Source organism: Ctenopharyngodon idella, chromosome 22, assembly GCF_019924925.1.
Source record: "Ctenopharyngodon idella isolate HZGC_01 chromosome 22, HZGC01, whole genome shotgun sequence".
Taxonomy (NCBI): Eukaryota; Metazoa; Chordata; class Actinopteri; order Cypriniformes; family Xenocyprididae; genus Ctenopharyngodon; species Ctenopharyngodon idella.
This window is the reverse complement of record NC_067241.1, coordinates 4,493,897-4,508,288: the sequence shown is the minus strand read 5'-3', so window position 1 is coordinate 4,508,288 and position 14,392 is coordinate 4,493,897. Positions and strand designations below refer to the sequence as shown.

At 36.6% G+C, this 14,392-nt stretch overlaps 1 protein-coding gene across 3 annotated transcripts in view; it reads right to left on the bottom strand.

Moving 5' to 3' along the window:
- Nucleotides 1–457: 457 nt before the first annotated feature.
- magi3a (membrane associated guanylate kinase, WW and PDZ domain containing 3a) overlaps nt 458–14,392 on the bottom strand; it is a 164,028-nt gene continuing 150,093 nt past the window's right edge. For 2 of the 3 annotated variants that reach the window (XM_051879901.1, XM_051879900.1), the window contains 7 exons: nt 13,579–13,773; nt 12,455–12,640; nt 12,153–12,249; nt 9,201–9,306; nt 8,580–8,717; nt 6,427–6,565; nt 458–2,764 (listed from right to left, as the gene is read on the bottom strand). In XM_051879901.1, the coding sequence (XP_051735861.1) occupies nt 1,977–2,764; nt 6,427–6,565; nt 8,580–8,717; nt 9,201–9,306; nt 12,153–12,249; nt 12,455–12,640; nt 13,579–13,773 (1,649 nt within the window). In that variant the 3' untranslated portion in view covers nt 458–1,976. Of the gene's footprint in view, nt 2,765–5,612; nt 5,706–6,426; nt 6,566–8,579; nt 8,718–9,200; nt 9,307–12,152; nt 12,250–12,454; nt 12,641–13,578; nt 13,774–14,392 lie in introns of all 3 variants that reach the window. The other variant, XM_051879902.1, reaches the window with a different exon arrangement.

Genomic DNA, 14,392 nt, shown 5'->3' with positions numbered 1-14,392 from the left:
GTTCAATCAGGGCTGCAACAGACTGAACTATAACACAAACTGCAATAAACGAAATCGAAAAAAATATTGGAATGTTTTACTGCATATGCTGGGATGAAACCACGTGATTACGACAAGACAAATGAATCACTTTTGAATTGGTTCTTTAATATGAACTGTTCAAAAGAACCTGTTCATGGATGTTTAATAAAAAAAAAATAAAAAAAAATACTGGAATGTTTTACAGCATCAGTATGCTGGGATGAGATCACGTGACTACGTAATTACAAGATAAAGGAATCACTTTTGAATTGGTTCTTTGATATGAACCGTTAAAAACAAAAAAACTGTTCATGGATGTTGAATTGGACTTTCCATCACTGTTGTGTGAACACCCCCATAAATGAAATGCACAATTTCACTTCTGTTTCATAATGTAGGGAATCAGACACATGGATCACAAAAGGCATAAAAAAGATGTTTTCAGTAAATCTTTATTCATCAGTGCATGAACAGAAGGTCATGACCAGATTAATTTCTTTAACCACTCTCTCTATATATATGCTCATACTCTCAATTACTTAAAAAAATAATGGAGCGATTTATAGATTTTTTTTCTTGTTTTTCCCCTCACGAAGGCGAGTTTTATACAGGTGCTGTACATTGTATTTTTATAAACATTTACAACTACCACAATGTAGAGACCACAAGGCTTTTTTGTGTAAGGTAAAGCAATGCAAGGCCACAGTATCATACATACAACCTCATGACATGAGATGCACTAGAGAAACAAGCTACAAAAGGGTTGAGATTAATGATCAAGAAACAATCATAAACCGTATTAGAAAGTATTCACATTTTTCATCATGACAAAACATAGAAGCACTCAGTCACTAGCATATGTATTGTTTGACTGATTTCTGCTCTGCCTGTCAATCGATTTTTTTATGGTATTTCAAAAATACTGTTATGAAAAAAGATATTGGACAGCATTAATGTTACATCTCGAGTCTGTGCCAATTGTTTGAGGCTTTAAGAAGTTGATGAATAACATCCACCGTGTTTGGTACATGATTCTTAGCTACATTTCCCTTGGATATAAGACAGCATCTTGACATTTAAAAGGATGATCTGAAAGATACAGATGTGCAAAGACACTTTAAATGAATATGAAGTCCCATTATTGGGATAACAATGCAGTACGAATCATTTGATCGAGTGAAATGTGCAAAAAGTATAAGAAAAAATATATGTTAGATTGGATAGTATGCAAAAATATATCAATTTCCCAGTTCTGCTTCACCTTCTAATGATACGAGCAAACATTTGCTTCCAAATGTACACACCTTGCAAATGCTCATCTGAGATAAACTGTAAAAGCTATAGCACTGTGAAAAAATATGTTTGTTAGGAGGCCGAAATATCAGCAAGCTGGAACACTAATAAGTGACCTGGCTCAGAATGGATACAAATACCTATACCTCTATACATGTATATGTTTATATCATCATATTAATTTCAATAAATTATATATGCGTCTTCATAAACACACAGGTAGTAAACAATATACTTAACCACAAGTTTCTGGTCTTTTAAAGATGGATATGTCAAAGAAATTCACCGCAAAGCTGCTTAATGCACAGCCTACACAAAGTCACTTGGATCTTGAGGACAGTTGCATCATTGGAAATCTGAAGTCGTTGTAAGGACATGCGGCAAATCAAAGATGGAGAATTAACACATATTAATAGACACTTTTTTTTTTTTTTTTTTTTTTAACCTTCACAAAAAAGCATCCTTCATGTTATCACAGGTGCAAGAAGACATGGACGAGTCTGTAGCTGCGGTCTGATTGGCACACAAAAATGAACGCTCTTATTGTTGGTGAACACAAGCGAACGCTGCATGTTATCAGAGTAGATGATGATAGTCATACAAAAAAAAGAAAAAAAGAAAAAATACACAGTGATTCACATCAATAACTGCTCCCAAACGCATTAGACTCCATGAACCGGAGGCTGAATCCTTGCGGAGCTGGGGACCTTCCAGGGGCCTGGGGTTATAGGGGCTTTCTTGGTAGCAGGGTTCCCATTATGGGGAGTCTCCTGAGGGGCACCCTTGTCTTCTTCCCCTCGAGGCCTGTCTCGTCCTCTATGGTCCTTCCGGTTGAGGGTTCCGCTCTCAGGCTCATTCTGGTGAGCCCGCTGAGGTTCTGCTGTCTTGTCCCTCTGGTATCTGTCACTGCCACCTCTTGAGACCTCAGGTCTGATCTCTCCTGTTTCCCTGTCCTGCTTGTGCACAGTGTCCTCGTCTTTGTGTCTCCTTCCAGAGTTAGGCTTCAATCCATCAGTGGCCCTTTGAGGCACTTCCTGTCTGATTCCAACGCTCTCCTTCTTGGTCTTTCTGGGGCTAGTGGATCGAGGTTCTCGTTCACTAGGGTCGTTCTTGTTGTCCGCGTATAGAGTCTTTTTTGGACTGCGTGAGCGCTCTTTTCCATCCAATCTTCGGGGGATTGTTGTAAAGTTGTCATTGTTGTCATGAGGCATGCTTGGGTCACTCTTTCTAGTTTGCTGTTTGGCGTCTCTGTAGTGTTGGTAAAGTTGCCCGTGAGAAGCGGCCGCCGGGTCAAGGAGGGGGAGCTCCTCGGGTGGAGAGGTTTGGGATGGAGAGGGATTGACCTCAGGGGAGCGAGAGATGAAGGATGGAGATGCTGGTGTGGATGGCTCATTGGATGCAGAATATCTTGGAGAGTTTGCAGACTGACCTGTCATCTTATCCTTAATGTCTGAAACAAACGCAAAACATGACAATTACAAACTATTTTAAAGGTGTACTCAGTCTGTAAGATATTTTTTTGAAAGAAATTAATACTTTTATTTAGCAAGGATGCATTATGTTGATCAAAAGTGACAGTAAGGCATTTATATTTTTTAAATAAATATTGTTCTTTTGAACTTTATATTCATCTAAGAATCCTGGAAAATGTTTCAGCATTGATGTTTGATGTTTTAATACCAAATCAGAAAACTGAAACCTAGTGGTGTGGATGCTGCATCAGAGGCTACTGATACAGTATGAATATATTTTTTTCAAATGTTCTCTTCATTTCTTTGTGTAAAACTTTTTTTTAATGAGGAAAATATGTCTGAGTGCACGTTTAAACTTTGCGAATTGGATTTTGTACATCTGCAGAATACAACTGAACTGATAGACTGAATATAATTAACCTGTCTATGAAATGCATTCCAGCAGAGACATTCTCAATTAAACTGTCACCGTTTTCAGTCTTCAGTGGCTTTTGGCCTCCAGATACAGTGACACATATCAAGCAGTTGAAACCAGCTATGAGAAAGAATCAGACCCAGAATGGAAAAAGTTGCAATTTTCTCTCAAGATAAAATGTCACGCCGCCAGACGTGAGGTAACAAGAACCAAAAATTAAACCAAGCTGGTGGCTCCTGACATGGGCTTCAATTTCTTTGCCATTTAACTGTCAGGTACGAAATATATTCGGTCACACATTTAGTCTCTGAAATGTACCCAGGATGCATCATTCCAGAGCAGTACTTACAGCTATGGGCTTGCATACACCAGGGGGTTCTTGGAAAGATTTCAGTTTTGCTTGAAGTATGACGTGTCAAATGACACATTACAAATATGACACCGGCCACAGAATAAAATAAGTAATCATGATCAGCGATGTTATCTTTAACTAAAACTATTAAAAATGGTTTTCATTAATTGAAATAAAGATGAAATAAAATATAAGTTGAAAAACTTAAACTTGAAAGACTAACTGAAATAAAAATAGATTAAAACTAAATATAAATATTTTAAAAATAAAACATTATATATATATATATATATATATATATATATATATATATATATATATATATATATATATATATATATATATATATATATATATATACATACATACATATATATATATTATAAAATATACATTACATTGCCAAAAGTATGAAAAAAGAATGGGTCGCTCTCAGGAGCTCAGTGAATTCAAGCGTGGTACCGTGATAGGTTGCCACCTGTGCAATAAGTCCATTCCTGAAATTTCCATACTACTAAATATTCCACGGTCAACTGTTAGTGGTATCATAAAGTGGAAGCAATTGGGAACAACAGCAACTCAGCCACGAAGTGGCAGGCCATGTAAAATCAGAGCGGGGTCAGTGCATGCTGAGGCACAGAAGTCGCCAACTTTCAGCAGAGTCAATAGCTACAGACCTCCAAACTTCATGTGGCCTTCAAATTAGAGCTTCATGGAACGGGTTTCCATGGCCGAGCAGCTGCATCCAAGCCTTACATCACCAAGTGCAATGCAAAGCATCGGATGCAGTGGTGTAAAAGCATGCCACCACTGGACTCTAGAGCAGTGGAAACGTGTTCTCTGGAGTGACGAATCACGCTTCTCTGTCTGGCAATCCGATGGACGAGTCTGGGTTTGGCGGTTGCCTGACTGCATTGTGCCAAGTGTAAAGTTTGGTGGAGAGGGGATTATGGTGTGGGGTTGTTTTTCAGGGGTTGGGCTTGGCCCCTTAGTTCCAGTGAAAGGAACTCTTAATGCTTCAGCATACCAAGACATTTTGGACAATTTCAGGCAATTTCAGGCTCAGTTTGGGGATGGCCCCTTCCTGTTCCAACATGACTGCGCACCAGTGCACAAAGCAAGGTCCATAAAGACATGGATGAGCGAGTTTGGTGTGCAGGAACTTGACTGGCCTGCACAGAGTCCTGACCTCAACCTTATAGAAAACCTTTGGGATGAATTAGAGCGGAGACTGTGAGCCAGGCTTTCTTGTCCAACATCAGTGCCTGACCTCACAAATGCGCTTCTAGAAGAATGGTCAAAAATTCCTATAAACACACTCCTAAACCTTGTGGAAAGCCTTCCCAGAAGAGTTGAAGCTGTAATAGCTGCAAAGAGTGGGCCAACTCCATATTAAACCCTACGGATTAAGAATGGGATGTCATTAAAGTTCATGTGCACGTAAAGGCAGGCGTCCCAAAACTTTTGGCAATATAGTGTGTGTATATATATATATATATATATATATATACATATATTATATATTATACACATATATAAAATTTAAAAATAAAACATAATAAAATGACCAAAAACTCAAATGAAAGCTCAAAATCTAAAAATAAAAACATTAATAAATAATATAATAGTATATATTAAAATAACACTGATCATAATACATGTCTTGATTTTTTCAGTTCCAAAATATCATTCATGAAATACATGTAGAACAAATTTATAAATAATATACAGTTACTTAATATAAAAAATGTATTGTAAATCCTTTATTAACCATTCTTATGTAAATTTGCATTGAATAGAAGCAAAATTTCTGTTAAAAATGTGAACAAAAATTCATATTAACACAAAAATAATGACAAATGGCCAATTATCACTATGTTTATATAGCAATAAATGATCTTTTAAAAACTAATATCTCTAGAATTGTAATCACTGACATTTCCTTTTTTCATTTAGTGACTTTCAAAAGCAAAAGGTTCATTTCAAGGCAAAGGAAAGGAAAAGAAAGGTAGAACTGCACATACACAGAATAAGCATAGAGGAGAAATGCAAAGTTTACCAAAGTTATTAGGGACAGACCAAGAAAAGCAGAGAAGCCTTTAGTGATGCTCTGGTTTCATGTGGAAGCACAGTGTGGAGGAAGAGTTCAGACCTAAACAAGGAAGAGAGAGAGAGAGAGAGAGAGAGAGAGAGAGAGAGGTGCATAGAACAGTGCCCAGACAGAGAGAAAGAAATGAGCAAAAATAGAGACAGGAAGCAAGAGTGACAGCATTTGAGAGATGCAATGCGTGAAGATAGGAAGATCTGACATAACATGCATATGACCCCCAAATCACTCAAAGGGCCTCATTCACTAATAATTGAGTACAATTTGTGTACTTGTTTGCGTACTTAATTCTGTTGTTGATCAATATGCATGCAATGTTTAGACAATATAAAGGTAAGTGTGATGATGATTATAATATTTCAATAAATCCACTTTTGTTGTACTCTATACGAGTCCATTTTGTGATAACGTTTTGAACAAGAGTACTGATGTAGCATGAAGTAGCTTTAGAAAACACTCTGTTGAGAAAAGGTAACCGTCACAATACATTTTCAATGGTTTTTGAAACAGCAGCAGAAAACAAACCCATCTTCAAAAATTGATTTGTTTCTCAGAGGGGAAGGTGTAGGCTTCAGGGAACTGATTTTTCTCGGTTCATGAAGCGGATGGAATTCAAATTAACGCTTCTGCACTTCTGAACAAACTTAAAGAGGCGGTTTGGAACGGAGAACATCTCTCAGCTATGTCAGCGTTTTGCATCTTTGGCTGTAACACCTGTTTTGTTTGTGTGATTATCTGTGAGTGGTCAGGTATTTAATAGACTCACTATGATCAGGCACCAGGCCCAGTCCAGGCCTCAAAAGCAGCAACACTTTATTGCCCCCGGCTTGGATGAGCTCGATGGCCCTTGTGTGTGTAATGCCTTGCGTGGGTTCACCGTTGATCTCCACAATCTGATCTCCCACCTGTGAGGTCACACAAACAGAGCATATAAGAGTATATACTATATAATATAATATAAGTTTTAAACATTAACAAAAATAGTTTTATTTTATTTGTATTTTAATTTAATTGTATTATGTTGAATTAATAATAATAATTTTATTATTTAATAATGTTTTATTTTATATAAAATATATACACTACCATTTAAAAGTTAGATTTTTTAAAAGAAATTTACACTTTTATTACATACATTTAATTTCTATTACATTCATTAAAATGTTATATTAAAAACATGTCTATTTTAAATAAATGCTGTTGAACTTTTTATTCATCACAGAACCCTGACAAAATGCATCATGGTTTCCACAACTAACTGTTTTCAACATTGATTATAAAAATAAATGTTTCTTGTTCACCAAATCAGCATATTAAAATCATTTCTGAAGGATCATGTGACACTGAAGACTGGAGTAATGATGCTGAAAATTTAGCTTTGCCATAACAGGAATATATTAAAAAAATAAATTAATTTGAAAATGGATTAAAATAGAAAACAATTATTTTACATTTAAATAATATTTCACAATATTAAATGTTTTTTTTCTGTATGTAAAATAAATAAATATAATATTTATTTATATGCATAAATAAATGCACCCTTAAGCCCTGCGCACAGTCGAACACAGCCATGGAAAGTATACTTCATTTGACGCATTTTTGAGCAATCTCTCGCCACGAGTTACAACCCATGTAAATATCTTTGTATTCTTTCATGCTAGAGTACAAATGAGGGTACTTTCTAACCTCTTCGCACAATCTATGTAGGAAATTCTCTCATCTATGTAGGCCTCCATGGAGTACCTCAGGGATGACGTGTTTTTGTAGGCAAAACCCGGAAGCGAGTTAGCATTTTAGGACTTCCGGTTCCATCGGCCCAAAGTCAATGGGTTTTTGCTAAATCGCCTGAAATAAGGTCTGTGGTTAACAAAGCCTCTAAATATTTTCACGTTTTGATCTATGACATAAAACACACCAGTTATAACCCGCTTGTGATTTTTTAAACCTTTACTGTGTCTTAAAAACGGCGGTTGCTAACAAATTGCTAAAAGGGACTACTTCCTTTGGCGGGGACTTTAGACGTCATCATGACAAACAGGACATTTGGACAGCATTTCTCATGAAAAAGTGGACAAGTATTCATACACAGCGCAGATCATAATCAGCGAGCATGTTTTTAAATAAAGTTGTTTTTTAAATAAAGTTTGAGGAAGCTTGGTTGATCTGCGACCATGGTGTGCTGTAGTCCGTTTATAGCCTACTGTTAGCTTTTTATATCTGATGACTTTATTTAGGCTTCAAAATGTATAAATGTTGTGTTAACTTGTAAAGATTATCTTGATAGACAAAACGTGTAAGTGTCATAACCCTTTGTTAAACACAGAGTTTATTTTTTGTGATTTTCCAAAAGTCTATGGGAAAAATGCATTGGCTTTCGATCGAAGGAACCCGTGCGCCGCTAACTTCCGGGTTGGCCTACAAAAACACGTCATCCCTGAGGTACTCCATTGTCGCTGTAGCTTGCATGCGTTCTGGTCTGTTCTATTTATGCAGTTTTGAGTTCTTCTTTGACTACCTTGTGAATCGACGTTCCCAGTGCACGGTTGCCACCTTGTGGATAAAGTAATTACTGCAAAAAAATAAATTAAATGCGCATGTGCGACCTTGCAAAAATTGTGCGACGGTTACAAAAATCCGGCGGTGCGTGTACAGTACATGCGTACTCTTCTGATGACGAAATTTGCGTCACTGTACACGGACCCTCACGTACACATAAAAAGTGACCTATATTTTGGGCTTTAGTGAGCGTAAGATACTTCATTCACAAACATTTAACTGTCCCCGAACTTTTGAACGGTAGTGTATTTTTCTATTTTATATAAACATGTAAAACATTACGCATTCACTGTAGGATTTGTCATTCTGATATGGTTCTTTACGTGTAACATTATACTTGATAATGTTGTAAGAACTCACGTGTATCCTGCCATCTTTCAGTGCAGGACCGTCCTCAGCTAGTCTGAGGATGAAGAGGCCCATGTTATATTCCTTCCCTCCTCGCAGACTGAAGCCAAAACCTCTCTGTCCTCTCTCTAACTCCACAGGATAACAGCCCTGAAAAACAATGTTTCAGCATATCAAAATAAGCAGTTTAACACAGTCTAATCTTAACTTCAAGGCTGTTCACATTACATATAACTGCACTGTAACTCACTAAACTATGCAAATATAATATCACACATTTCTTGCTTTCATCTAAAACACCAAATATATTCTGTTCTGAGTGAACCTGTCAGCGCTAATGAGAAATGAAACTTGATTTGCATATCACAGCTCAGTCTTTATCATTATATATCACTTATTTTGCAAACATTTCCACCTTTTCATTGCTCATAAAGTTACTGTAGCCTATAGTATGAAAGTTTGAGGTGATTGCTTCCATCTTAAAGTTTTAAATTTAATTTAATCTTCATAAAACATGTGCTGCATAAAAATTAAGTACTTAAGTCAGTTGCATAATAATCTGTGAACTCTATTACTGCAAGCGTAACATGAATTATTACTTGGAGAACTGCTGCCGTTTCATTTAAATCTCACCTGCTTTGGTCCTGAGGTGATGACAGTACCCATCTCACCCTGAGGCAGGGATTTGTACTCCGCTCGGGCCATGGTGTCTTTCCTCTCATCCGTCTCGATGCCATTCCTAAATGGCACACAATTAAAGCTGCTTTAGGGCATTAAATGAACTGGTGAACAAAATAAAAGCATCTCCGTTCATCCACCGTCATGTTATCCAGCACAGTTAAGAGCGTTTTTGTTCAAGAGAATGTGCAGCAAAATTGTAATTCCTATGAAGAGGCTGAGAGTCTCAATGGTCTGCAAAGCTCATTACATCCTTTTGTTGGTCTTAAGTGTGGGCAAAAGCTTTGACAGTGGCTGCCCATCTTATCTGAGCCTTGACTGTGGAGTGAGTTTACAACAAGACCACTCAATTTTATGCTGAAAAGAATGACCTGGACCATGTGTTGGGCTTGAAATGAAAAGAGACATGGTGAGCATTCTTGACAGAAGAGAAATGGAAATAGGTAATTGAAAATGTAAGTGGAATGAGTAGATATCATGTCTACAGATATCATGTCTGTAGGGGTCAAGGGCACTACAGTTTCATACAGGAATAAAAGGCAAGCTGTTTTTTCTAACAATGTGTTTGGGTGTTTATGTCTTGACTTTTAAAGAATATAAAACAGTGTTTCTCAACTAGTGGGTCACAAAGACCATTTTGAGTGGGTCATGGAGTGTGTAGTCAAAGAAACAACAACAAAACTTAATTCTAAATGTTTTTCTGATGCAAGACTTTTATTTTGAAATATGTGCATGAAAGCTGTTGACCAGAGTTTCCAAGTCCATGGTTTTCCTGTGGAATTGGCCTACTTTAACACTGTTGCCACAGATTGTTTTTCATGTCTGCGGGTTGAAGCGACCCCAAATAACATGATATTTAGCCCCTGGAATGCAAATATTACCAGGGGAACCCTGCCAGAAACGCAGATTTTACCCCTGAGAGAGCGGGGTTAAACTTGATTGGGCTAGTTTTGAGTAGCAATTGGGCGGGTATTGTTGTGAAAACCTGGCAACCCTGCTTGACACTTCAGTCAGACATAGTTTAAGTAAAGAGTGCCTGAGATAAACATGTCTCTGCTGTCAGATGAGATGTTGTCAGAATATATGTCAGTGTCTTTATTCTAACGTTATTTTCATAACTTGTTATAAAATAAAAAGTCTCTTTCACCTCAGAAAAATTAACTTTTCTGTCCTGCCATACTGTGAACATGCGCAAACGCAGAAGCATATGTTGTGTATCACTTCACTATATAAAGAGCAAATGAAATTACATGCATGCAGCGTCGTACCTAAGTTGTCAATTAGTAAGTCATGAATTATCAAAAACTGGTATGTTGTGTGTTAACTGGGAATGATTTGTACACAGGTATGATGTTTATTCTATTCATCAGGATCAGTGTCCATATGTTTTATTAACAGTTCATGTTAGTATTGTGTGTGGTAACTAGTTTCCGCAACCTTAACCCAAAATACCACTTTATTTTCACTTTGTGTGATTTTCTATATTTTTGATGACTGTAGTGGCTCATACCAACTTACTAACATTATTGTTTAACCAAAAATTGGTTATTCATCAATTTATAAGCATGTCAAGTAAAATAGGACGGTATTTATCAATCATTTTTGAGAAATAAATTTGCTTGGTTCAAATTCCTATAAATCTGGGTCGTGGCTTAAGGGATTAGTTCACTTTGAAATGAAAATTAGCCCAAGCTTTACTCACCCTCAAGCCATTCTAGGTGTATATGACTTTCTTCTTTCTGATGAACATAATTGCAGAAATATTAATAAATATCCTGACGCATCCGAGCTTTATAATGGCAGTGATAGGGATCAATGAGTATGAGCTGAAGAAAGTGCTTCTATCCACATCCATCCATCATAAATATGTAATCCACACGGCTCCAGGGGGTTAATAAAGTCCTTCTGAAGGGAATCGATGCGTTTGTGTAAAAAAATATCCAAAAAATATCTTGTTAAAATATATTTAACAAGTTATGAAGTAAAATATCTATACGTATTCAATGTACGCAGAAAGTGTAAAACTCTTGCAGTTCACAAAGCTTACGCTACATCCTACGCCTTCCCTATTCAACTTACGTAAAAAGTGTAACTGACGTGACGCCAGTTTACACTTTCTTTGTAACTTCAATATGGAAGGCGGTCTGGCGGAAGCTACATATTTTACTTCATAACTTGTTTAAATATGGATATATTTTTTACACAAACTCATCGCTTCGCTTCAGAAGGCCTTTATTAACCCCCCGGAGCCATGTGGAGCACATATTTATGATGGATGGATGTGGACGGAGTCACTTTTTTCAGCTCATACTCATTGATCCCCATCACTGCCATTATAAAGCTTGGATGTGTCAGGATATTTATTAAAATAACTCTGATTGTGTTCATCAGAAAGAAGAAAGTCATATACACCTAGAATGGCTTGAGGGTGAGTAAAGTTTGGGCTAATGTTCATTTTAAAGTGAACTAATCCTTAAATGACCATGGGAAAATGTGGGTTCCACCATGGCCAAACCAGCTGAGAACTACTGTCTTAAAACACTTAAAAAAAAAAAGTTTACTAACAATATCCAACAGTGGACGTACACTACCATTCAAAAGTTTAGGGTTGGTAAGATTTGTAATGTTTTTGAAATAATCTTCTCTTATGCTCACCAAAACTGCATTTATTTGATTAAACATACAGTAAAAACAGTAATATTGTTTTCTATTTTAATATACTTGAAAATATAAGTTATTTCTGCGATGGCAAAGCTGAATTCAGCATCATTACTCCAGTCTTCAGTGTCACATGATCCTTTAGAAATCATTCTTTTTATTGGCAGGACGGATGCAGTTTCTGTAGAACCATTTTGTGTGTGTATGTGCATGTTATGACTGAACTGGCCGTTGGGATGGAGCTTGTACCTGTCATCTCGGTTGGCAGGCTGCTGTCCCACAGCTCTGTGCTGAGAGGCTGGGCTCTGCTTGGCTGAACTAGTGCCTGACGGAGGTCCGCTGTGTTCTGAAAAATAAATAGGATTATCAGTGTGGCAGAAACACATATACACACACAACTCCGTCCCAAGTATCATTTTCGATCTTCAAAGTCAAATGCCTTAACCGCTTTTCTGTTACAGAAAAAATAAATATGCAATCTACTGCTTCCTTCCACCAGCTCATTTATTACAAACATAATGAAGATAAAATATATTTTCCCAAAAGCTTACCCTCCTCAGGCACAACCGTGAGGGTGACAGCGTTTCCAGCTTCTTTGATAAGCTGCACAATGTCGTTGTGTGACAGCTCAATAATGGACTGGCCGTTCACAGCAGAGATGCGGTCACCCACTTTTAGCCGACCGCTGCGGTCTGTGGGACTGCCGTCTATGATGCGACCAATCTTATGGGGGATAACTGAGGACGGAAAGATCAATGGTTATTTCATTTATACATCTTAGACATACTGACAGACTACAGTCACATGATGCCGTGTCACATGATCAGGAAAAACATCCTGCATTACATGGTACATATATTAAATGACCACGCCAGGGTATTTTTGGTAATTAAAGGCGTAAATATAATTTTTTTTTTGCTAGAAATCACTACATTTATTCAGCAAGGATGCTTTAAAATGATTAAAAGTGACAGTAAAGGCATTTAAAATGTTACAAAAGATTTCTTGATTTCTAGTATCTATAGATAAATACTGTTCTTTTGAACTTTCTATTAAAAAAAAATCCTGAAAAAAATGTATCACAGTTTCCAAAAAAATATTATAAACATTATATAACATTAAAAAAAAACATTGATATATAAGAATAATACAATAATAAGAGATGTTTCTTAAACAGCAAATCAGCATTTTAGAATGATTTCTGAAGGATCATGTGACACTGAAGACTGGAGTAATGATGCTTTATATTCTCCTTTGACATCACAGAAAAAAATACATTTTAAAACAGAAAAGAGTTATTTTAAATTGTACTAATATGTCAAAGTCTTACAAATGTTCACAGCGTTTCCCCTTATTCAGAGCTAACAGTAATAGCCATTATATCTGAATGAGCCGTTTTGTTACAGCTCTGGGTTTATTGCTGTTATACTTCATAGCAAAGCTAGCTTTGATTTTATTATTGTAATTGCATTGTACAGTAAATCACACCTTCAAGCGACTGGATGAAAGACGTAATTTCAGCCACATTTTCTACAACGTTATGAGTCTGTAGTTGCACATCTAATGCAATAGAACTGCTGTCTGAAGCTGACAGCGAAGTAGCAAAAAGCTCAAGAATTGGGGTAGGGTCAGAAGGAGAGACTAATGGAGAATAGCTTTGAAAGTAATTTCTAACCTCCAGGTGGAGGCTTGTTTTTAGAGGTGAGGATGACAAATCCGAATCCCTCGTTGTCCTTGCGCTGAAGAGTGACTTCGTAGGGCTGAGGGTGGCTGTGGCCGGACACCTCGATGTGGGGAGGTTTGGGTGAGCCGTTGACCAGTGCTGGAGCTTGTGGAGCCTGAGGTTGTCCTCCATCATCTTCCTCTCTGTCTGCTCAAGCATACCCAATATTCAGTGTTTAAATTAACAAAGATTTATGGTGTTCCACACCAAACACTACAGATTTGTACTGTACAGTATTATTTTAATATTTATATACCATTATAGTATTTATTTATATTTTGAATTTGCTTATATATATATATATATATATATATATATATATATATATATATATATATTTATTTATTTATTTTTTTTTTTTTCAGTTTTAGTTAACAATACAACACCGGTACTCTACCATGTACAAATTTAGCCAACAATGATGTTGCACCGATGTTGTGTGGATCATTTTTACAGTTCAACTTACAGTTACTTATAAAGTGACTGGTCAATGGTGAATAATTCTGTTTTAAATACTCGCCAAAGCCAGATTAAGCTTTTCTAGTGTTAATTACTAGTGCTATTCTCCAACCTCTTGTATTGTTAATAAAATAGTTAGGATAATTTGATTATGCTTTAAACAACTAATAACATTGTACACTCAGTCCTAGTTAAACACAATTTGTCATTTACATTCTGCAAAACAGAGTCGATGCCATCTGGCCCTGATGATTCGTGAAAAAAAACCCTGAAAAAGAACATTTATGGAAGAGTTGAAAAAAACTGC